The sequence below is a fragment of the Gouania willdenowi genome, chromosome 12, assembly GCF_900634775.1.
Source record: "Gouania willdenowi chromosome 12, fGouWil2.1, whole genome shotgun sequence".
Classification (NCBI taxonomy): Eukaryota; Metazoa; Chordata; class Actinopteri; order Blenniiformes; family Gobiesocidae; genus Gouania; species Gouania willdenowi.
Genome location: NC_041055.1, coordinates 14,896,805 through 14,920,303, shown reverse-complemented (window position 1 = coordinate 14,920,303; position 23,499 = coordinate 14,896,805). Strand labels below are relative to the sequence as shown.

Here is a 23,499-nt window from a genome sequence, read left to right as displayed (position 1 = left end):
TTTTAAAGTGGTGTTTTTTGTGGCTTTATACTCCAATTACATATTTGTATATAATATGTTCCCTACAATATAAACAGGTTCACAATATAACTATTTTTTTATAGTTTCTGTTTCCACTGTATCCATAATAATAATAATCTTTCTCAACAAGAACTGTTGATTGATTTGTCACATGACTGTTCCAGGGTTTGTGTTTGTTTTATTTAGTTTCACATCTACCTGTAGCTCTATGTTTTTTAGACTGATGACAACTTGTTTGTAGTTTTATTTTAGCAAGTTTCACTTTCACAGTTACAGCTGGAAACCTTTGTTAATTGAATATTCTAGTTACATTACAGCAACCAAATTAAACTATATCAACTAAGTGAATTAATAAAAATGGCCTGTGTAAAGGCTTTTTCACACTAAAAAATTATCTTGTGAAATCTCACCTGCTGACCTGGACAACTCAAAGAATCAGAATAGAGAATAGTTTAGAACATGAATCAAAATTGAGAATCGGAATCGGAATCGTTAAAATCCAAACGATGCCCAACCCTAGCAAAGAGGAAACACTCTGCTGTGTGTAGGTGACCAGCCATGTTATTTCTTGGCAGAAATACTTTTAAACACTTGCTGTACATTCAGCTGACATAAAAATCTTGTTTTCAAATATGTAAAATAATTGTGAATTCATCAGTAGCAGTAGTAGTTTTAATATTTTAGTAAATTTTTTGCAGGCACCTTTTTTGTCCATCATGTATTTAAAAGAAACTAAAATTAAACAGAGAATGTTGTTTAACTGTCGAACCTTGTCATAATTTTATTTATTTATATATTTTTTTAAATTAAAAAAAAAAATGTTTATGGTCTTGGTCTTGGTCTCGGTCTCGGTCTCGGCTCCCGGAAGTCTTGGTCTTGTCTTGGTCTTGGTGCAGTCTGGTCTCAGGCAAGACTTGGTCTCGGATAGTGCGGTCTTGAACACAACACTAATAATAATACAAAAAATAATAACAAACCATAACAATCTGGTGTGTAATAGATTGTGTGGATGTTTTTTCAATTGAACCCCCCCCCCCCCACCACCAAATATCACTTCACTATCAACATTACATCCTGTGACATTTTAGTATCACAATATCTTGTTGTCCGATATATCGTCCCACCTCTAATGCCTATATTTTCATTAAGCTGGCTGTAAGCATGAGTATACACGTCAGTATAGATGAACTGGCAACATTTTTGGGGTTTTCTTCACCCAATATTAGCGAACATGATCCTATACAAGTAAAAGCAGGCTTAGAAAATTGAAGAAGGAAAAACCTGTATTCTCAAACACTGCTCTGTTATCCTAAACTGGTGCGCATTATGATTTGCAATTCAATCTTTGCAAATCCATCCCCAGTGAAAACCAGAGCACAGTAGTTGTATTAATGATATACAGTGGGGAAAAAAAGTATTTAGTCAGCCACCAATTGTGCAAGTACTTCCACTTAAAAAGATGAGAAAGGTCTGTAATTTTCATCATAGGTTTACTTCAACTATGAGAGACAAAATGAGAAAAAAAATCCAGAAAATCACATTGTAGGATTTTTAATGAATTAATTGGTAAATCCCTTGGTAAAATAAGTATTTGTTCACCTACAAACAAGCAAGATTTGTGGCTCTTCCAGACCTGTAACCTTTTCTTTAAGGGGCTCCTCTGTCCTCCACTCATTACCTGTATTAACGGCACCTTATCTTTTTAAATGGGAGTACTTGCACAATTGGTGGCTGACTAAATACTTTTTTGCCACACTGTAAAAAGCAATCCCTGATTGTTTGTAGTTAAAACTACATCATAATTCAAGTTTTTATTGTTGGTGTAATTAACAGCACAGAAACGGCTGATGTTGCCATTGGCCTATTTTCTATTTCTCATTAAATTGTGTTTAGTGTGTGCAATGTAATGTATTACTCAAATGAGTTAATCACAGACAAAGCCAAATGTGACTTCATTTGTATTGTGTGTAAATAAAAACATAACTATTCTTGACTGACATGTAATCTATGCAATAATTTATATTTGGGATTAAAGTTAGGTCATTTAGGTGCTGAAGCCTAAAGGTACTGGTTAAAGGGTGGGTTGATTGCTGCTACATAGCTGTTATTGTTATATACATTATTTTAATTTAGCTGGTTACTGTGTTATTATTATGGCTGGATTTTCTATCAAACAGGGAAAAAACAGGATCAGCAATTGAAAAACCAAGCAGATGTTTCTCCTTTATTTGGATTTCATTGGTTTGTAGAACATCAATATTTTGTCGTCCTTCAAAGGAAGCCCTGCTGACCCGTGCAGCCCATCTCAGCACTGTATTTATTTACTTTGCTCTCAACCTAGGTCACATACACTGGCTTTAAAGGGACATTTTAGCAAATCTGTTGAAGTTAAATAATCAAGAAAGTCAATATTTACATATTCTTATAATTCTCATTATAAAAGATTACTGATGATTGTGATTCCGTGAATCTCAGATCTATTTGTTGTTTAATATTGTGGCATTTTTGTGAGTGAACTCGATCAAATGTTTCACTCATAATGAATGTTTTTGTTTAACTGGTGATCATTTGTAGGAATCTACAGCTGTATTTCCTAGTTTCAGTAACATTGTTCAATTCATACCCTTCTACAATGATCAATGAATCATGCACCAATGGAATTAACTGCAGTCAAAAGTCATCGGGAAATACTTCTGATTGATACATTATCACTGTCCTAAACAATCAATAGCATTTCTACAGTTTGTCTTTAACTACATAACATATAACATTGTAGTTTTTTTTTTGAATAGGCTAAACCAAAGGCCTAACCTAACCCTTCTTTTATATATCCACTGAAGCAGTAGGTAAACAAAGTGGGGGAGGTGAACCCACCCTAACATCATAACCCTACCTTAACTCTAAATCTAACTTGAATCTCTACCCTTCAAATAAGTAAACAGAATGAAAAACAATAATATAATCCACTTGGAGAATCTCCTTAAATGTCCATTGCAAATAGGAACTAATGTCATCTTACTTTCTCTTAAAATAAAGCTAAAACAGAGGGCTAATAATTTAGTAGTAAAGAATCATATCGAAATAGGTCAAGGTTTTTATCTGATGGACTTCCTCTGCAATTTGACATACTTCTAAACTTTTTATTTATCCGGAAAAGTAAGGCAATAAAGCAATGATTATTCTACTACTTACTTTATCCTTTTCATTGAGCTACACTGCACTGTTTTCCCCTCACCACAAGAGAAAGTGACAAAAGACGTGTGTGTGTGTGTGTGTGTGTGTGGATACCCAATGTAAACTGTTTAATGTAGCAGCAGGGTCTGTGTGTGTGAAACGGTCATTCCTCTTGTTCCTGTTCTTAACTGTGACTCAGAGCACTCCCTTACTTTCTCTGATGGGAGCCCATCTATTAAAATTAGGGTTTTTTTTTTTTGTTTTAATATAGTTAAAAAAACAACATGCTGTCATCTTGGTCCTGTATGATAAGCAGAGGTGACTGTACTTAAGTAGTTTGTTTTTGGTATCTGTAGTTTACTTGAGTATTTCCTTTTTGGCGACATTTTACTTTAAAAGGAGCTTGTTACTTTTACAACCTTCGAAAATGACGTAACAACATAAAATGACGCAAACCAACAACCCCAAGGCTGGAGAGAAGCTTAAAACATTTTATTTACTAATTGTATCTATAATGAGTGCTAAATTTTCCAGGTGTTCAGGGTAACAGATTTAATTTATTTCCATGTACCAGTTTTCTACAAGTTCGTAAAAATGTTAAACTCAAAGCTGCTCAGGGTTTTATTGAGTATTTGCACACTTTTTTTTTTCTTGACACGTTTTTTTACTAAGTGTATTTATTATGAATGCTAAATTCTTCTGATGTTCAAAGGTAACAGATTTAACTTTTTTTTTTCCATGTACCAGTATTCTACAAGTTCTTAAAAAAAAAAAAGATATGTAATTTGCTGGTTTAAAAACCATGTATTTATTTTGAAGGGACATTTGTTTTAGTTTTTTCTTAAATACATTTACTAGCATGTACTTTTTTACTTTTACTCAAGTAAATGAGCAACTTCAATACTTTTACTTTTACCAGAGTCATTTTTTAATGGCAGTGGCTATGCGTATGGTTGCCGTATCAATATACCGACATTCTATTTGTATGCAGCGCCCATCATTGGCCACTTTAGGTCACGTGATAGGTCAGTCATTGGCCACTTTAGGTCACGTGACTAAGACTAAACCTAACCGTAAACCTAATCCGATCCCTAACCCTAAAAAATGTTGCAATATAGGGTTATAACCTAACCTTAACCCTAATCCTAACCCTAAACTTAAACCTAACCCTAACCCTAAAACACTACGTACATGTACTTCGGTAAACGTACTAATAGAGCCGGGGGTTGTCCGTACTTCAATCGTACGGATAGACATTTTCTTTTTTATTCAAGTATCTAATACTTTTACTTGAGTACTGAAGACTAGTACTTATTTTGCCACCTCTAATGACTAAACAATGCTTGCCCAGTAAAGAAAAGAATACAATTTTTCAACTGGCCTTGCTTTGTCTTTTATCGTTTGCAACACCATCATTACACCCAAATTATTTTGGAAAATGGTTCTGTTGTTGCTCAACAAACTATACATTTGTAATGTTGATCAATGAACAACAGTCTTTGCCGACCCTGTAACAAAGGGAAGAGTTAAGGCAACAGTTAAGATACATTTTGGACTTAATGACAAATATGTATAATGAAATATTCTATGAAACATTTTCGTGTGGATTGAGTTGTTTTCCAATGATCACAACTTTGGCTTACATCGACTGCATTAGCAAACCCCCTTTTTTTTAACACCTCTGGCACATATTGTTCCACATCCATCTGTCCTTACTTTTCACACTTTCTTTCATCACTGCTTCCTCTCTTATCTGCAGCAGAGGCAGCCAGTTCCTTTCTCTGGGCACCGTTTGCTGTGAAATGCTTGAGTTCGGTTCTGCAAAGCCACAAGCAAATGCAAGGAAGTCTCACTCATTCCCATGGAATGCTGTCAAACACCCCTCATCAGCACAAGTGGTTTATCTCTCTGACCTTCCAGCAAAATCGCACAAACAGCTCTCGATGGTCACATACTGCTTAATGTTTAGTCACCATAATCACACAATGGTGAGAATATTAGACCTTTTCATCAGGATAGAAGACACGATTATAATGGTGTCTGTCATAAAGGCAGCTGGAAAAACAGTTCATTTTAACTGCTTGACTCTAGTCTGCCTTGAAATACTATTTGACCAACAGGACATGATGGAAACCAGAAAAACGGTCTTTATTGACATTGCGATGAAGATGTAAAGTCCTTCTCCTCTTAGTTGACACACAGGGGAACTTCCTCCGAGTCTGCTTGTATGTGATTGGCTTCATTAGGGAGCAACAGGAAGCAAAGGAGGCATATATCTGTCAGCTGAAGGACAGCTCTGTAGTGCTGTGGAACAATAAACACACACACACACACACACACACACACACGCAGAGAGAAAGACTAGCTGTGAGTGCTATAACCAGACAAAATCCAATGTGTTTAAGCTCAACTCCAGTGTTTATTTTGTTGACTAAAACGTTTCACTCTAGCTTTCGTCAACACATTCTTTTAAGTGACAATAACTATGACTATGACTAATGAAAAAAAAAAAAGTTAATAAAATCTGTATCAGACTATTAATCGCAAATTTTGTATCTGTTCTGATAGTACATTAAAAGGATTTTTTTCAACTTTATAATACTCTTACAAACATAGGAGTGGACCAATATGCTTACATTGTGCAACAATATTTATTATTGCAACATTTAAAACTCAGCCCAACAGGAATCATCAAATGGGCACATTAACATGAATTCATAATCGACAACGTAGTGTCCAACTCAACATTTGGAAAGAATTATCAAACATCCAGTTTCAATTCGTCATCTAAACGTACCACCTCAAAGCAAATAGCACACTATGATTGTGCCTACCCACCTCACATGGGTAGAAATAAAACATAACACAAAATCATCTCTTCCTACAAAGTAGGCTCAACATAGGGTGTTACAAATAAAATTAACAAGTGAAGCAGAACATCTATGTTGTTAAGATCCATCTTTACTGGTTTACTAGGGGTATAAATGTGGGGGGTGAAAGTAACTAGTAACCTGAGTCTGAGTACAATTTCAATCAAGTACTTCTACTTGAGTAGGATACATCAGGACTCTTTACACCTCTGAGTGTGCCATATTATACCTTGTCATTCTGCGTTTGTCACTAGTCTTTACTTTTTATACATTCATGTATTTTTTTTTTTAAATGAAAGCTTGCAGTATGTGGTAAGGTTTTTTTTTAGAAAAGTGCAGAAGTCTGTTAGTCGGTATTGTTTGCATGTGCATGTGACTGTGCTGTGCGTTCAGGCGTACTACACAATGACATGTGATTTATTTGATGACTTTGTTAATTTTATATACAATACTGTAACATTACCAAGCCTTCTTTGGTATATTAATTATATTATATTATTTGTTTGATGACATGAAATGACTATATGTGAATCTTCTTTTATTTATTTATTCTTCAGGTACATGGAGTATGGACCCATCCAACCAGATGACACCAGTTAATCGGAAAACTCTGAGATAACCCTCCCCACTTTCCCATCATCTGGTCGACACCTCAACGCCTCCGTCTCAGCAGACAACAGACAGAATAAAGTGCAGAGTCAGCATGGAATGATGGTGCTTCACACTCTCACAGTTATTTATTGATGTATATGTATATATATATACTGTATATATATATATATATATATATATATATATATATATATGAATATTCACTGATCTGTATGCCTTGAGTTCTTTGAATTTGTAGGAGACACTTCTGTTGTTTCAATGAATGAGATATTTTAAGGTATATTATTAGACTATTTTAATGCATAATAGATGTAAAGAGCATAAAAATACTATTTCAATTATAGTAATATTTAAGTACACATTGTTCATCGTAATGCTTTTGTTTTATCTTAATGTAAGAGGCATAATTTAGGAATGTCCATGGTAAAAACATCTTGAGTAACTGATGAGTACTTATAACTTGTACTTAGTTTGTTGTAGCTGCTTTCATGTCAGATACAGGTTTGAACTTGTAATTAAAATGTTTGAATGTTGAAATTTAAACGCTCTCCACCTAAACCTGTAAAAGATCCAGTGAGGATATTGCTGAATTGTGTGTAATTCAAAGCCTTTTCAGGTAGTTTAACTTTTACAAAAACTCAAGTTTCCATGATTATTCCCAGAAAGATTTGTTGAGCCAAGCCTAAAAACACTACCTCAGCAGACTTCATACATGTTTTGGAAAGAAATCTGTTGAGCGTGTTCATACCTCTAAGTCTGTGCAGCCACATGCTAACAGAGCTGAAGTGTGTTCCTCTTGTAAAAATAAGCACACGGTCACGCACAGACTGCTGCTGAAAGGCTTCCCTGTACGTGGGAACGGACTCAAGGTCCCCATTGTTGGGTCTGGAAACAACGAACGCCCAAACAAAACTGATACGTGTCTGCCAGCCTGCTGTGATGCTTTGGATATCTCACAAGTAGAGAAAAATAAAAGTAGCCAGTACAATGATTAAAAAACACACCACTCACATTAAATCAGAATTTTCTGGTCATTTTTATTGTTGCTGACACATCAGTCTTTGACTCTGACAAACCATCCTTCGACATCAGCCTCTATGATACGCAGTATATTTAAAAAAAAACAACTTTAAAACTAGTCAAATCAACATTTGAGCTTAGAATGATGAATAATTTTTACCTTTTATTTTCAACAAGCACTGCAATTTATTTCTTCCTAACAATGTTAACTTGTATTATTCATCAGGCTCATGCACAATTAGCTATGGGCTGAAAATACAATGTATGCACCTTTCTGGCAAAGCTTCACATGTTTACATTATTCTTTATTGTACCAATTCAGTTGATTTATGGTTAATAGAGAGATTATTTGCTTATACTGAGAAACTCCAGAAACTCGCTTTACTATTGATTTTTACATCATCGACTCAACTTGGCTTGAGACCCGTAAGGAAAGAGGTAGGAATTTTAGCCAAATTTTTAAAAAAAAAAGTTATATGGCAATATTGGTAACACAAGTTCCAAAAACCCTAATGCTGTATTCCATTTTTTTTTTAATCATTATTGTTATTTTTACTACTAACAGGTGTTTCATTCATGCTTTAAGAGTCTATTGTGCAATTCCCCATTGCAAATAAAGAAACACTTTTTGAATAAAACACTTTCGTAGAGGCTTAGAACAAAAGGCACAGCACAAGCTGATACATTAGGTAACAAACAAGTCACTAAGTGTACATTTGTCTCCAGAAATTAGAATCACAATACAAACGACACAATAATGTAATTCTACAGCACATCTGCACAGAGTACAACAAGAAAATGTACAGACACAAACAAGTTCCCTTTGGTGGTTAACATTGAGTAATATATTCTATGTATATATACTGTACATACTGTACACATATACTTATAAAAGTATACAAAGTGGGAAACAATAGTAAACAAGAACAGATGTTTGTTAGTAGATTTGTAATGGGAACCCTAAAGAAACAAGTTTAATGGCTTAACTTTAAAAGTTGGATGAAAGTAGGACTAAGAAATTTGCAAATATAACACAAGATAACACTTTGGACTTTCTTAACTTCAACCTATGACAGTGCAAAGGCAAGGTCTGGTGCTATAAGGCACTTACAGACACAACATGACATGTCCTTTCATTCAAACAGTGGTGAAAAAGAAGCTGTCCTTGACCTCAGAGCTTTGTTACATACAAAAGGTAAAAATTGAAGGAGAGATGCAAAAACCAGGAAGCCTTACTTTCATTGGCTTTTTCTCAATAAACCCACAACAAGTGTCTGATAAACAAATAACTATTACAGCCTCCTTGAAAGGCACAAGTATTCCGCCCACATTTGTGCCGGGTTTGTAACAAGCATATTTTCTTCTTGAAAACATCCTGACTTTTGGCAAGGCAGGAATTTTTGACAGTGAGACTCATCTGCCAAGAGTGTTTCTGAGGAAATTTCGCCAGGAATGTGATAAACATGTTGTTGGTCAATTTACTAGCAAACATAACCAAAAAAAATTACATATATTCTCAGAATAGAACAAAGGATAATCATCTAATACTGCATTGGCTATGGAAACTCAGTTCATTAAGACAACAATCCCACATCACATGGGTAAACTACAGCATTTCCTTCAGTGCAGTCTATTAGAGTAAAATGACAACTGAAAATTTAGAGTTAATTCAACTAAAACAATAAATGTGCGACTTCATTTAACCAGCAACACAGTTTTAAATAAAAAAGTCTCAATATCACGCTCAGGAAAACCAGACCAGGCGAACTAATGTAATGATTTAGGTCAATCTAAACACATTACTTCTTGGGCACCTATTAGTGAATACTACATTTTTTTGCAAAATAAAATTTTACAGTAGGTGAAGAGGTGGGACCTCTAGTGGCTGGATAAATTACGACTGGAGCAATGGAGAAAAATAAGTGACCGTATATAAAAAAAAATAACAGTTGACACGGGATTGAATGGATGAACGTAAAACAAATGTTTTATTTATTTTTGGTTGAACTTGTCTTTAATACTTGGCTCCAGATAAAGCTGAACATATTTTCAATATGTGCTTATGGGGTTTTTTTTCTACCACTGGGAGCCAAATCTTGACTTTAGTTGTATAAACAGTAACTTCAAGTCACATCTTAGTACCTGTCTTATCCTGTGCAGGGCTGACGGGGTTTGCTGGAGTCTAGCTGAGCTGAAATAGAGAAAGTCCATTGAACCCACTCTCTATGGCAGAGCACACTGCACATACATGGCTGTGTTGTGAAATTGTTTCAAATCCTGTCTTTCTCAGCTCTGACACCTGAAATGGACAAGCATTGGTTTAAAATGACTGTCAATTAATTCTAGCACTAAAGAAAGTTGAAATAAGGTGTATTGGTATAAAGCTGTGCACCTTTTATATTTAATATAAACAAGATGTGCTGAACACAGTTATGTTCCAAAAGGTTCCCCCCCCTCCCTTCATGAAAATATAAATGAACCACTGTACGTTTGATACCTTTTAAAGTGTCACTGTGGATGCACACAAATACTTCATTTTACATGGAAACATACTAGCATTTTTTTTTGTTGGTTTTAAATTTGGTTTAATAAGCATGAAAGGAAGCACCCAAGCTCAAGGTTTTGGTTAAACAATCTAGCCATCTGAAAAAGTAATGGAGTAGCCATGTTGGAAATTATTCATATGTTGAGTTTTTTACTCAACCAAATGGGTTTACAAACAATGCCCTGTTTGCAGCAGTTTGGCTAAATTCATTTGGTCCATGTGCATCTCACATACCTGTATGTAAGAGGGTTGTTATGGTCCCAAGGCCTCTTGCATTAAGTGTGTGTATTAGCTTCAGCTCGTCCTCTCATGTAGGCACAGTTCTTTGACTAGAAGCTGAGTACCTGATTGGATGCAGCTACTGATGAAGGCTACATCTGACTGCTACCAATGTGGCTCACTCATTCCCCAACTTTTCTGCGCTTGTGTTTACGTTAAACTTTGTATTGTTGCAGCCTTTGTTTTGGCTTTGTTTTTGTTATAATTTTGCTATTTTTTATTGAATTGCTAAGCCTGGCCATAATATAGTTGTACATAATAAAACACTGAATAGATCTGGTTTTGCAAAGACCATATTAAACAAACATGATACTGTCATATTGTCAACATAATAAGTCATACAAATACAAGTGTAAGTCAAATGACAACGTTCTCTGTGTGTGTGTTGTCTGTGATTTTATCCAAAGTAGTTTAAAGGTGCAGTCTGCAACTCTTATAAAAGCTATCACTATGTAAGGACAGCTTTACCTGAAACTATTAGTTAGTGTGAAAAAAACAAACAGGCTCATTGAGTCCCGCCTGCTGCTCCTGCAGCTTTTGGCAGATTGCCAGAATGCACTGCGACCAAGCAAAAAGAACCAATCAGAGCCAGGATTGTGTTTGATGGACTGTCTGACAGCTGTTGCTCACAGTCTCCGCCCCTTTCCCGGTGCTGGAGCGCCGTCTTTTTTTACAGTGTATGGTTTGGAGGAGTAGAAGATGGAATTGGTGACTCTTCTGCTTGAAAGGTAATTACAGCTGCTTGATTTTCATTATGTTTGATTTGGTAATTGTTACACTAGAACTCTGTGGTGCATGTGTTGTTTGTGCAGCAGCCTCCGTGTGAGCTGCTGTAAGTGACACTGTGTTGTTGCTGCTGCTGCTGAGGTGTGTGCACATTGAGAGAGAGAAGCGCTGCAGTAATATGCTTTTAACAGAGCATGTTATATTACTGTGATGTTACTGTCAGACTTGCTCAGCTTGTTAGCTCCTCTGAGGGAGGGACTTTGGAAAGTTTGGAGGCAGGGCAGGAGAGCAGCGGGGAGGGAGGGGAGAGAGATATCTGAATGTCGCGGACTGCAACCTTAAAGAGTATCTACTGTTTTCTAAACCATTAGGTTTTGGCTGACGCCTAGGCTTGGAAGTTCAAAAAATGTCTTGATTATGGGCGGGGCTCCTGGAGCAGTTAAGACACGCCCAGTCACTTTCTAACAGCATAACAATGCTATGCTAACTACCTACTCAAAACGCACTGTACCTCTAAATTTAACCGACTTGCCACAAATTGCGGAGTCAACAGGTGCTAGTTTTTGTCGGAGGAGCGGGGCCCATAGTGGTGGTTTGTGATGAAAGCCGCCTCCAAAATGTTGCTCGCCTCCATCTTAGCAAATAGCAAAGTTAGTGTGCAATAGGCGGGTTTCAACCCCTAGAGGGAAATCACTCATTTTTATAACAGAATATGGCAAAACTTTGACTTCAATGTCAAGAGTAGGACTGGAATCAATCAACAAGACTACTTCATACCCCAAAAAAAATAAAATAAAAAATTATGGCCTTGTTGCTTTTTAAATGTTGGATAAATCATACAGGGAACAGCAGTGGTAGAGAACATGCATATGATGGTAATTAAGAATGAAGTTAGAAAAGAATTGGTATACTGGCATTACCTTCATTTCACAGATTAAATTTAAATAGTTCATATCATCTTTACTCGTAAAAATGCATTTAAAAAAAATTGTAAAAATAAACAACTAAAAAAATACTAACAGCCTATCAGCGTCCTGGAAGATCACACAGCTTCTGTTTTTTTTTTTTAGTCTTTTTATCTTGATCCTTCTAATCCCCTAACTCCAGTTCAATATTATTTTCATCTTCCATCCCAAGTTTTGTCCATCCCATGTTCAGACTAAACGTTGACTTATTCTTCTGGTGTTTTATACCACTGAGTGTTCGTTGTTGTGATTATTGTGATGGTGGTGGTGCATACCGCTGCCGCTCGGCACCATGTGGTTGACGGAGGACGCCGATCGGTCGGATCCCTCCGCTGCCGTCCCGTTAACGTTCTCTTGCCGCTGGCAGCACAGGATCTGCCTGAAGGTGGCGCTCATTTCCTTGTCTCGGTAAGAGTAAATGATGGGGTTCATGGCTGAGTTGAACTCAGCGAGGAGCAGGAAGAACTTTTCATAGGTGAGGACATTGCAGCTGGAACAGAAGACGTCAAGGAGGAGGATGACGAGGCCGGGTGTCCAGCAAATGATGAAAGCACCTGAAGGGAAAGAGAACACAACAGTTGATGGAGCAGTTCAATATGGAGTTACATTGGACTTTTATTACTAAATAAGTGGAAGACCTTGAGGTTTACCGTCAATACACTAACACCATATGTCAAATACGTCCAATGTTACATCAGTCCAGAGAGAGAGGGTTATTTTAGCTTGGGAACATTGAGCTCATTTTACTTGTAGTTGATATTATGAAAGTGTTTTGTTTAATGAAATAGCTTTTTATTAAATCCTCGATTTGTATTAAAAATAACTTTAGTGACAAACACATTTTGGTGTTATTTGCATGTGTTTATATGTTAAGTCATTCAGTGCCAGCCATTTTCAGAATTTCAACCCCCCTCCATTTTTGAGCATTTTGACTGATTTTTAAAGACCCATAGAATATTTTGTACTACGACGATCTGAGATCTGACACCAGATTGAAGCCTCTACTTTCATCAGAAAAAACTGTTTTTGTTTCTGGCTTGTTTTGTTCTCCCATAATCAGCCGTTGAATAGAGCAAGTTTTACACAAATCTTAAGAAAACAGCCTTTTTCTAAAAAACCCTGTCAGTGACTTTAAAGCTATTTTTTGCTTTAGTGACAATTCTAACATCTGAACATTGTTTCCTTATATAAAACACAAACAAAAAAACCACTGAGAAAAGGATTTTGATGGCAAAATTATTATTATTTTGCTATCTGAGTCAGAGTTGAATGGATTCCTCCAAGTTTCTCTCCCGTCAGTCTACACACACGCAACTTCCTCTTCCGCCCGGACATGCAGAGTGTCACTGCTTGCCCCATTATTCTTTTCTTTTTTTTTTTTTTTTATCGTTTTATCTTCACCATCGCCACACTCTCCAATAGGCTACTAAAGTTCCACACAGCTCTGGTCGGGTGTGCGCTGGTAGGAACATCGACATCATCTCTTGTAGCACCATTTTCTGTCTCGTAAACTCATTTCCACTCCATCTGATCTCTACATCCAAAGGTGTGCTGCTACCACCTGCATGTCACCTATTATTTTGCTATCTGGCTCACAGTTGAGGCCCACCCATCCCCTGTCGATCACACAGATGTATCTTCCTCTTCCTCCCGACACGCAGTGATGACCCGGTGAGTTGATTGTTGCATCTCACGATTGCAACATAATCAATAATCCACTCAGGTCCACACATGTTCTGTGTTAGTATGTGGTGCTGTAAGCTACTGGATATTTCACAATATCACTTCATAGCACCATAATCTCTCTCGTTCCTGCTTCTCCCCCCCAGCTAACGGTAGCATCAGTAGCTAATCTCACATCTAATGAGGGACCTCCGGCAGGGTGTGTTCTAGTAATCTCCGTGAAAAAACGCAAATGACGAATTATCTCATCAATGGCACTGAGCGTTTGGATTTGAAATGACGAGTTATCTCGTCAATGGCACTGAGTGAGTTAAGCATGATACATTGTATATTTATTTACAACTATTTTCAATCTGTCTTAAATCATATAATAAGAGACCAAAGGGTTTTGGTAGGTACTTGCTATAAAGAAAAGGTTTTAATAACTGCTTAGATGAAGACATTTTGTGATTTCTTTGACCAGTACCTCCACCTCACTGTCGGGGCAGTGTTGAGTCAACTTTAAAAGATTTATGCTGCGTTCACACCGGATGCGTCCCAGATGCAAAATCTTTCCAGTGCGACGGTGCGGTCCGATCCACACGTCAAGTGCGTTAACCTTGCGAGCGCACTCCCGATTTTACGCATATCCGCACATTCGGAAGAGTTGAAAATATTGAGCTCCTGCGACTGACAAGGCCAATCAAAGTCTATGTTGACGATGATTTCAGGCCGTCAACACGGACGCCAGTCTGTTCACCCATTCAACCATGGAGTAGAAGCTGTGTGTGACCACCTGGAGCTGTATGACACGGCCTTTATAACCGGGACCGGACTAGGAAGGATTTGGCGTGGAGGAGAATCACTGATGAGGTGATAGTAGCAGGTAAAAGTTCACTCTGTAGTTTTCATCTTTGAAAGTCAAAGATGCGGTACGTTTCGTGCAGCAGATGCGTCCAGTGCCGCAGAAGACGCATTTGGTGTGAACGCAGCATAAGTCAGTGCCTCACCTTCCATGAACATCTCCTCAGACCACCAACAACATGGTATGCAAGAATGCATGTTATCAGTGTAACCCCCCCACCCCACAAATGAGCAACATACCATTTCATTTATTTACAATAATGTGGTAACATTTTCACACGGTCAATTCAAAGAACTTGTGCTGTTTGAATGTCCGATGTGGTTTAAACTTCCCCATTCTTTACCACCAATGTGTCTGTTTAATCATAAAAAGCAGATGTTCTTTGGGTCATCCTATGATGACAGTTTAATACACTTGAGAATAAGGTGAACAACAGTCTCAGATATGTGAATTAACATTGCACAATCGCTTTTTTTCCTGTCTTCTTACATTTTACTTTGGCTTGTGTTGACGCATGAGTCGACTGTTTGTTTTAAGACATTGATCTCCTTCTTCCAGATTCTGCTTTTTCCCTAGTCTTTAATGGCTGATAAAAGCTTAAAATGAGTGTGGAGTTACCTCCTTTGAACTTGACCCAGTTGACATGCTGTATTTCATCAATTCACTCATTGTCTGTAATTATAATTGTTTCTCTTATTGATGTCTAAATAAACTTCATGAGTGTTGACCTTAAACTTAGAAACTTAGATCAGTTCATTGCAACTCTTCATCTATGAGGGTGAGCAATGCCTTTGAAAAAAATAAACGCGAACCCATTCCTGCAAATTTTACAATGATGATGATAGGATATCCTGATTGTCACGTTCCTCTTATGTCTTAAAGAAAAATACACAAAGAGAAAACAAATTGATCCTTTTTCAATCTTGGAAAAGATCCAGAACCCACAATAACTGTAGATGATGATACCATTGATCTTCATTGGTGGTTAGTAGTGTTGTGGTGGTCAAGACCGGTCTTGGTCTCGAGACCGGTCTCGAGACCAAATTTTAAAGGTCTTGGTCTTGTCTCGGTCTCTGAAGCATTTTGACTCGGTCTTGTCTTGGACTCGGGCTGCCCGGACTCGGGATTTTCCGTCAAGACCGTTCGAGACCAGCACTAATTCCTGCTATTTTTAAACTTTTTTATAATGTGATAATAACACGGAGAAGAACGGGATAAAACAATCCTTTATTCATTATTTAATCCACCCTGTTATAATGACCACAACCTTCCTTATTGTGACTGAGTGACGTGTGTGACACACTCATACGTGTGTGGCTACGCAAGGGAGAAATGAACTAATCACCGGTAAAAATCCCAGTAAAACTCCAGAAAACAATCACCATGAATAAATATTATCTCCCTGGTGGAAGGCTGGATAGGGGACGCACTTACTCTGCTTCTGGGTCCTAGTGCCAGCCGAGCGGTGAAGCCTGTTCCGTTTACCGTGTTTACTGAGGTCAGTGTGTGTTTAATAAGTCCCTGTGTGTCCGTGTGAAAGCCCGCATGTTTATGCCTCTGTCCATCCACTATTTTCATTATATCCATGTCTTTTAAGGCTTTATTACATAATGTCGGCTGTAGTCCGGGCCGCCGCCATCTTGGATTATGTCGTCACCAGCGCGTCATCGCCGCAGAGTTGCACAAGCCAGAATGACTCAAATAACTATAAAGAGGTCTTATATTAGTCTATTATCTTTTTAAAGTGGTGTTTTTTTTGTGGCTTTAGACTCCAATTACATTTATGTATATAATATGTTCCCCACAATATAAACAGGTTCACAATATAATTATTTTTATAGTTTCTGTTTCCACTGTATCCAGAATAATAATAATAATTCTCAACAATAACTATTGATTAATTTGTCACATGACTTTTCCAGTGTTTGAGTTTGTTTTATTTAGTTTCACATCTACCTGTAGCTCTATGTTTTTTACACTGCTGACAACTTGTTTGTAGTTTTATTTCAGAAAGTTTCACTTTTACAGTTACAGTTGGAAACCTTTGTTAATTAAATATCCTAGTTACATTACAGTAACCAAATTAAACTATATCAACTAAGTGAATTAATAAAATAACCTGTGTAAAGGCTTTTTCAAACTAAAAAAATATCTTATGAAATCTGTGACCTGTTGACCTGCACAACTCAAAGAATCAGAATCAAGAATCATTATTTCTTGGCAGAAATACTTTTAAACACTTGCTGTACATTCAGCTGACATAAAAATCTTGTTTTCAAATATGTAGAATAATTGTGAATTTATCAGTAGCAGTAGCAGTTTTAATATTTTAGTTAATTTTTTGCAGGCACCTTTTTTGTCCGTCAAATGTATTTAAAATAAACTAAAATTAAAGAGAGAATGTTATTTAACTGTTGAACCTTGTCATAATTTTATTTATTTATATATTTTTTTAAATTGAAAAAAATAATGTTTATGGTCTTGGTCTCGGTCTCGGCTTGTCTCGGTCTTGGTCTTGACTCGGTCTCGGCTCCCGAAAGTCTTGGTCTTGTCTTGGTCTCGGTGCATTCTGGTCTCGGGCAAGTCTTGGTCTCGGATAGTGCGGTCTTGAACACAACACTAGTGGTTAGTCATGACCACAATAACATCACTTACTAACCACACAACTATTAGGTGGAGCAACAAAACAGGGTTACACTAAAACTGCACCTCAGGGATAAAAGTCAATTATCTGCTCCTCTGCTTAGTTTTGATAGAATAACTATTTCCTCCTTAATGGTAACACCAAGCAGCAGAATTACAGCAATTCAATGTTCCTCTTCAAGTTTAACTCAAGGTCTTTAATTCAGCATGAGTAAATACATTAGCTTCAGATCACAAAATATTGGGGTCGTATTTTAAAAGAAAACATTATACGTAAATCAACACAATGAATCTTTTCACTATGTTTGCATCTAATGAATATGCAGAGAGAATGTACAGTTTGTGGTATGAACGGAATGTGACGCTGAAGTGACCCAGATGCGCAAAAAAGGTCCTGAGGTACTACGAGCTCTATTCTCTCATGCGCGTAAGTCAAAAAAGCTGTGCAGCGGCGCTGTTTTGGCTGCGCGCTATTCACTGCGTGCCCCTATCCCAGTTACGCATTGTGGGTGGGGCGGCCCTGAAATGTGGGCCTTCCCATTCAAATCTAGCCTTACGCGTGTTCTCCCGTCTGCTTATGTTCTTTTCCTCTTACGTGCTTCTGAACCTGGAATAAGTGCAGCGCCCCGATAAGGTGAAACATTATATTGCACTAGAAATATGGACTTACAATTTAAGCCCCACGCACTCATAAAATAGCAGAAGATACTCCCGAAAAAATCAATCCAAAGTAACGCTGTCACGGGGGTGGCAGGGGGGAGTCACACAAGCACGCCAAAGAATTGACCACCAGTATTTCTAATATGTTCACATTTACCAGTTTTAGACAGGATAAAATGTGTTACATTTAATTATATTTTATCCGTGCCGTCCACTCTTTGTCCTGGAAGGCAGTGTGTCGTGGAACTGATCAGCTGTGCACCGCGGTGCGCGCCTATGCGGGCGTCAGACTGATGAAACTATTTTAACACTGTGTATAACATAAATGATGATCATGATAATGATGACGACCAGTGTTGTGCTAGCTACTGAAAAAAATTAACTAGTTACCGTTACTAGTTACTTCATCCACAAAGTAACTCAGTTACTATTTTGATTACTTAACCAAAACGTAATGCGTTACTGAAAAAAGTAACTTTTGAGTTACTATTTTGGGTCATTAGTGTCTGTACAGCTTCATATCGGTGCTGTAATAATATAATAATCCACTGTTGATCAACTGCTATAAAACAACCATAAATTATGTGCTTCATTTATGGTTGTCTCAGCTACACAATGCTAAACATATCAAGCTAATGAGCTGCTGTTAGCAGCGACTCAGCAGCAGTGACAGACTTCTTGTTTACAATTGCAATAGTGTGGCTGACCTGTATGTAGCGCCACTGTAAACAGGAAGTACACTGCAGCTAGCAAAGTAATGGACAAACGCACCATATTGTAATGGTAACGGCGTTATTTCTTTAAAAACATATCGCGTTACAGTACTAGTTACTGTAAAAAGTAACAAGTAAAGCGTTACTGCCCAACAATGATGACGACTAATGCGCGCTGACCATTTCTGAATGCAGGAATGTAAGAAGAGAAAAAGAGAGATTTTAACTGTGGCTCAGACCGAAGAATGTGTTCGATCTTCACCCTGCAGTAATCTGATCAATAATCTGATCAAATCAACCTGTTACATTGTTTATCAACAAAGGGGTTTCAAAATAAAAGTGTGCTTTTTCATTTTCATGGATTTTAATGACATTTACAAGCGTTGGGAAAACTCCATGTTCTGTGATTTTTAGACAGCCCACAAAAATTGACATCATGGCCCAGTCCACCTCCTTTGCTTCAGACCGCCTTCGTTCACAATTGCGCGCTTTTGGTCGATTTTTGTGCGGTGGGAGTTTCAAGAACCTGGACCAGAGATCACGCACTGTTTACAAATTTAAATATCTCTCTTGACGTGTGTGTGGCACTGATAATATCATAAATATTCATACATTTTAAGAAGTCACTCTCCTTCCACTGTCTACTTTTCACTCGTCCACCATAGTTTCCCCCTCCCTCGCCACACTTTCTCAGATGCAGAATTATGACGTTACAGCATATTGATGACGTAAAGGTCAGATAGAATGCAACCTGGCCATTTAGACAGCAGTCGCATTGCAAAATATCAGATACGTATATCGGATTCATCTCCACATATGAAAGTAGCCTGTGAATTTACCTGCAGTGTGAACATAGTCTAGGTGCCCGTAAAAAAATGACAGGCGGAAATCAAAATACATACAATTAGTGATTTACCAAACCTGGAAATGATTTGCGTAGTCATTTAGCGTATTTGACAGGTTGGTATTAACTGTCACAGCTTTACTTGCAGATGGCTCCAGTTATTGTTACAAGAAAATCAGAAAAAAAGGTGACGGAGGGAACTGTCAACATTTTTTGAATGAATGAATAAAAAAACAACTTATAGCTATTTTTTCCCTTTGTTGTTCTTCTTATACTTATTCTATCCCCACAGCATTGACTTTCGCTCACTCATTAGGAATATGAAAAAAATAATACCAAAAACAGTATAAAGTACAATCTGGTGTGTAGTAGATTGTGTGGATTTTCATTTTTCAGACCATCTTGTGACATTTTAATAGTGCAATATCATTTCATCTTCTACTCTTCTTGTACAGATATTTTGTCATTTAAGTTGATTTTGGCAGTTTCGTCAAGAAGTTTGGTAGTTTTGTTGGAAACTCTTGTTTTTCAGATACGGGTTTTGATGAGTAGTTCACAGTTTGTAGTCAGTTTGTCTCACAGCCATCCTAATTTTAAAATAGTTTGCTAATGTATGTGTCTTTAATTTAATTGTTTTTTTATTACTTTAAATTTGTACTAAAAGTAAAGATTTTTAAATATAGTCAGATTCTCCTCCTGTCAATGACGTCCTAACATTATTTCTAAAACTAATCATATTTAATACATGCATATTTTAATGCATCTTAAAGGGGGATGTAACAGTGACGGGGTCCCTGATTCATTCCTGTAAAATGTCAGACTCAAGTGTTGCATGTGTCAACATATGCAATTTTCCATGAATGAAGGACAACTGTTGGACACAACCCTCCTGAGACAAAAAAAACAAAGAATTTTGATGAGGCAAATGTAGACGAGAAGAAACGACGAAGGGAGAATTGACAGGCAGGTCTGTTATCAGTTACAATTTTTTTTGGGCGGCAGCTGCAACAAAGGCTTGACCTCATTTCCTAGCTATGCGAGCAGACCCTCCAGAGTTGGATAAATTTCTCGAATGATTCATAGTGCAGTAGAGAATCTATTTGTCAGTGAAACTCAATCGGATAAGAATCAGCACAGACAAAGGAAAGAAGAAATCAGCCTGATGAGAAGTGCACAACCATGTTTTCTTCTTTCATTAAAACTAGATAATGCCCCGTTTGCCAGAGGGAACTTCCTTTCTGGAGCATCTCGTCTTTCCTTTTGGCTCGCTGCATCTTGCTTTGGTCACCAAGAACTTCATAAGGGTTTAGTCATCAACATAGTCATTAGTTGCTCATTTCCCGCTTTTTCGACTGAAGAAACCCTGACTGCAAGTGTAATTTACAATTTACGTATATGATAGGATCAATGTAGGATCAATAATAGGAGCTTTTTCAGTCCTGTAAAGCAAGAATACTCTACTCAGTATAGTATGGTATTATTTTACATGTGTCATATATGTTCAAAATGCACTGTAATCCATATCTTCACAGAATAAGAATAAAGTTAAAGTTAAGATTTTATCATTTTCATTTTAAAAAAATGGGGTATATTTTTGACTGTGTTGCAGCTTTTCTCCAGAAATTGTGTCTTTACATTGTACTTAATTCTAATAAGTATTGATTTGATAAACTACAGCAGCATGGTAATGTGTGACTTTGAATTTGAATAATAAGAAGCTCATTTTGTGAGAAATTCTTGGATGGTCATAGGTCAACTTGAAAAAGCTATATAGAGTCAACTTAGACTGCAAATGGAAATTCACTGAGAGAAAGTAAATAAACAGGACTGTGAAGCTGGCCTTGAAAACGTGGATAGAGTGGTAGAGAACATTGACACTTTCCATTTCTGAATGACTTGTTGAAAACATAGAATGTTGACATTGTCACACATTCAAAAAATGACAAAAAGCCTCTCACGCTTATGTCTTTTAAAGGGTCCTCTGCTAAAAATATGATAAAGGAGAATTTAATTTGAAATGATGTTTGTTTCTTTTTCAGTAGAAAAAACTACCAACTTGAGATTAAATAAACATAAATACAGGTTCTTAGATAGTTCTTATACCTGGATTAAACTCACTCAAAAACCTTCAGTGTGTTTTGTTGGTTATTCTATGCATGTAAGAACCTTTACATCTAAATGCTTTGATCGACCACAAAATGATCATCGAAGATCCGTAAAAATAGAACAAATGCACTTCCCAGGTAAGATGATTCCATACGGGATACGACCTTTTTGGGGCACTTGATATTGTAGTACTAAATGTGTAGAGTAATGTGTTGTATTTATTTAGACTTCTTTTTTATTATCTAAAAAAAAAATTGTTGCTGTTCAAGATACTTTTGCCAAAAACCAAGCATAGGTTGATTTTGGGTTGTTCGTGAGTGCAAATATATTAAGAAACTGTGAAACTCTTTAATCTTTTCATACAAACATTTTGTATGCAATGTTGCCTACCATTACTTATCATGAAAGCCCTTATCGGAGCAGCTAATACACCAAAATGTCCTTCATGTTAAAAACATAAATATTCTTATATTCTGCAGCTGGATTCTTTATTCACCAGTGCATGAATATGATATTTCATTAAAAACTCACACAGTTTTTAAAAACATGGATGGACAAACAAACTTTGAGGTAAATACCCTCAGAAAGTACACATGCTAGAGCAAGAGCAGGAGTAGAAAAAATGTGAATCATGCAACAGTATGTCAAAAACAAAGAGTCAGCAAACAGAAATATACTCATGCTTACTCATATTAATACGTCATTACACATGTATAAAAAGGAACTGTTGAGAAATGACTCACATCTAACCATTTCTGCGTTCAAATTACACAATAAGAAAAGATAGGATTTCTCCAGAGATTTCTCTCTCAACACATATCCCCCCTTTAGCGTGAGCAAACCTTGTAAAAACTAGAGTTTGTGTTCCAAACTGTTCTCTACACAAGGTTGACGTGTCACGTTTCTCTCATTTGTCATAGTTAAGACTTGTCAAACATTTATCTCTGTCAGTGACCTCCTCTCACGGCTTGTGGCATTGTTTCAGGGAAATGTAGTACTCAACCACAGAGCTACATTATTAAAGGGCTTCAAAGGATTATGTTGGTGCTTATGCATGTTTGACTGAGAAGTCTGTCAATCGACAGCTCACATTTTTGGACTTACTCTAGTTTGGAGTTAATTAGTTACGCCTGACCAATGTAATTTTTTCGTAAACATTGTCCTAACTGTATATCCACCAAAGAGAAGGATAAAAGCAACAAATTCTGAAGCGGCTGGTCTTGAATATAATGACAACACCACTGCTGGCTGCACAAAACCACCATCATCCCTGCCTCCTCTTAGCCTCTCACACCCCTGTGTGAAGCATCCTTACACCTCCTCCACTGGCTTCCTGACTAACTACACTTCTTTGAACTGTACCGACACCCCTCTCCCCACACTGCCTGCTTTCTCAACAGTGAACATCACAGCTGACCAGGTGAAAAGGCAACTGGTGAAGCTCCACTCTGGCAGAGCTGCAGGACCTGATGGCATCAGCCCCAAAGTACTAAAGTCTTGTGCCCCCCAGTTCTGTGGAATATTCCAGCACATCTTCACAATGAGCCTGAGTCAACAGAGGGTCCCTGTGCTGTGGAAGACATCCTGCCTGGTTCCTGTTCCAAAGATGCCATGCCCTAGCGGCTCCAAGGACTACAGACCAGTTGCGTTGACCTCCCACATCATGAAGATCCTGGAGAGACTCATCCTGGTGCAGCTTCGAGTTTGCCTACCAGCCCAATGTTGGAGTTGAGGACTCCATCACCCTCCTGCTCAACTGCATCTACTCTCACTTGGACAAGCCAGCAAACACTG

The 23,499-nt window shown here is 37.3% G+C and overlaps 1 protein-coding gene across 1 annotated transcript in view; it reads right to left on the bottom strand.

Moving 5' to 3' along the window:
- Positions 1 to 11,447: 11,447 nt before the first annotated feature.
- Positions 11,448 to 23,499, bottom strand: part of lpar1 (lysophosphatidic acid receptor 1) — a 55,178-nt gene continuing 43,126 nt past the window's right edge. The window contains exon 3 of the mRNA XM_028462782.1: positions 11,448 to 12,766. Within this exon, the coding sequence (XP_028318583.1) occupies positions 12,435 to 12,766 (332 nt within the window). The 3' untranslated portion in view covers positions 11,448 to 12,434. The remainder of the gene's footprint in view (positions 12,767 to 23,499) is intronic.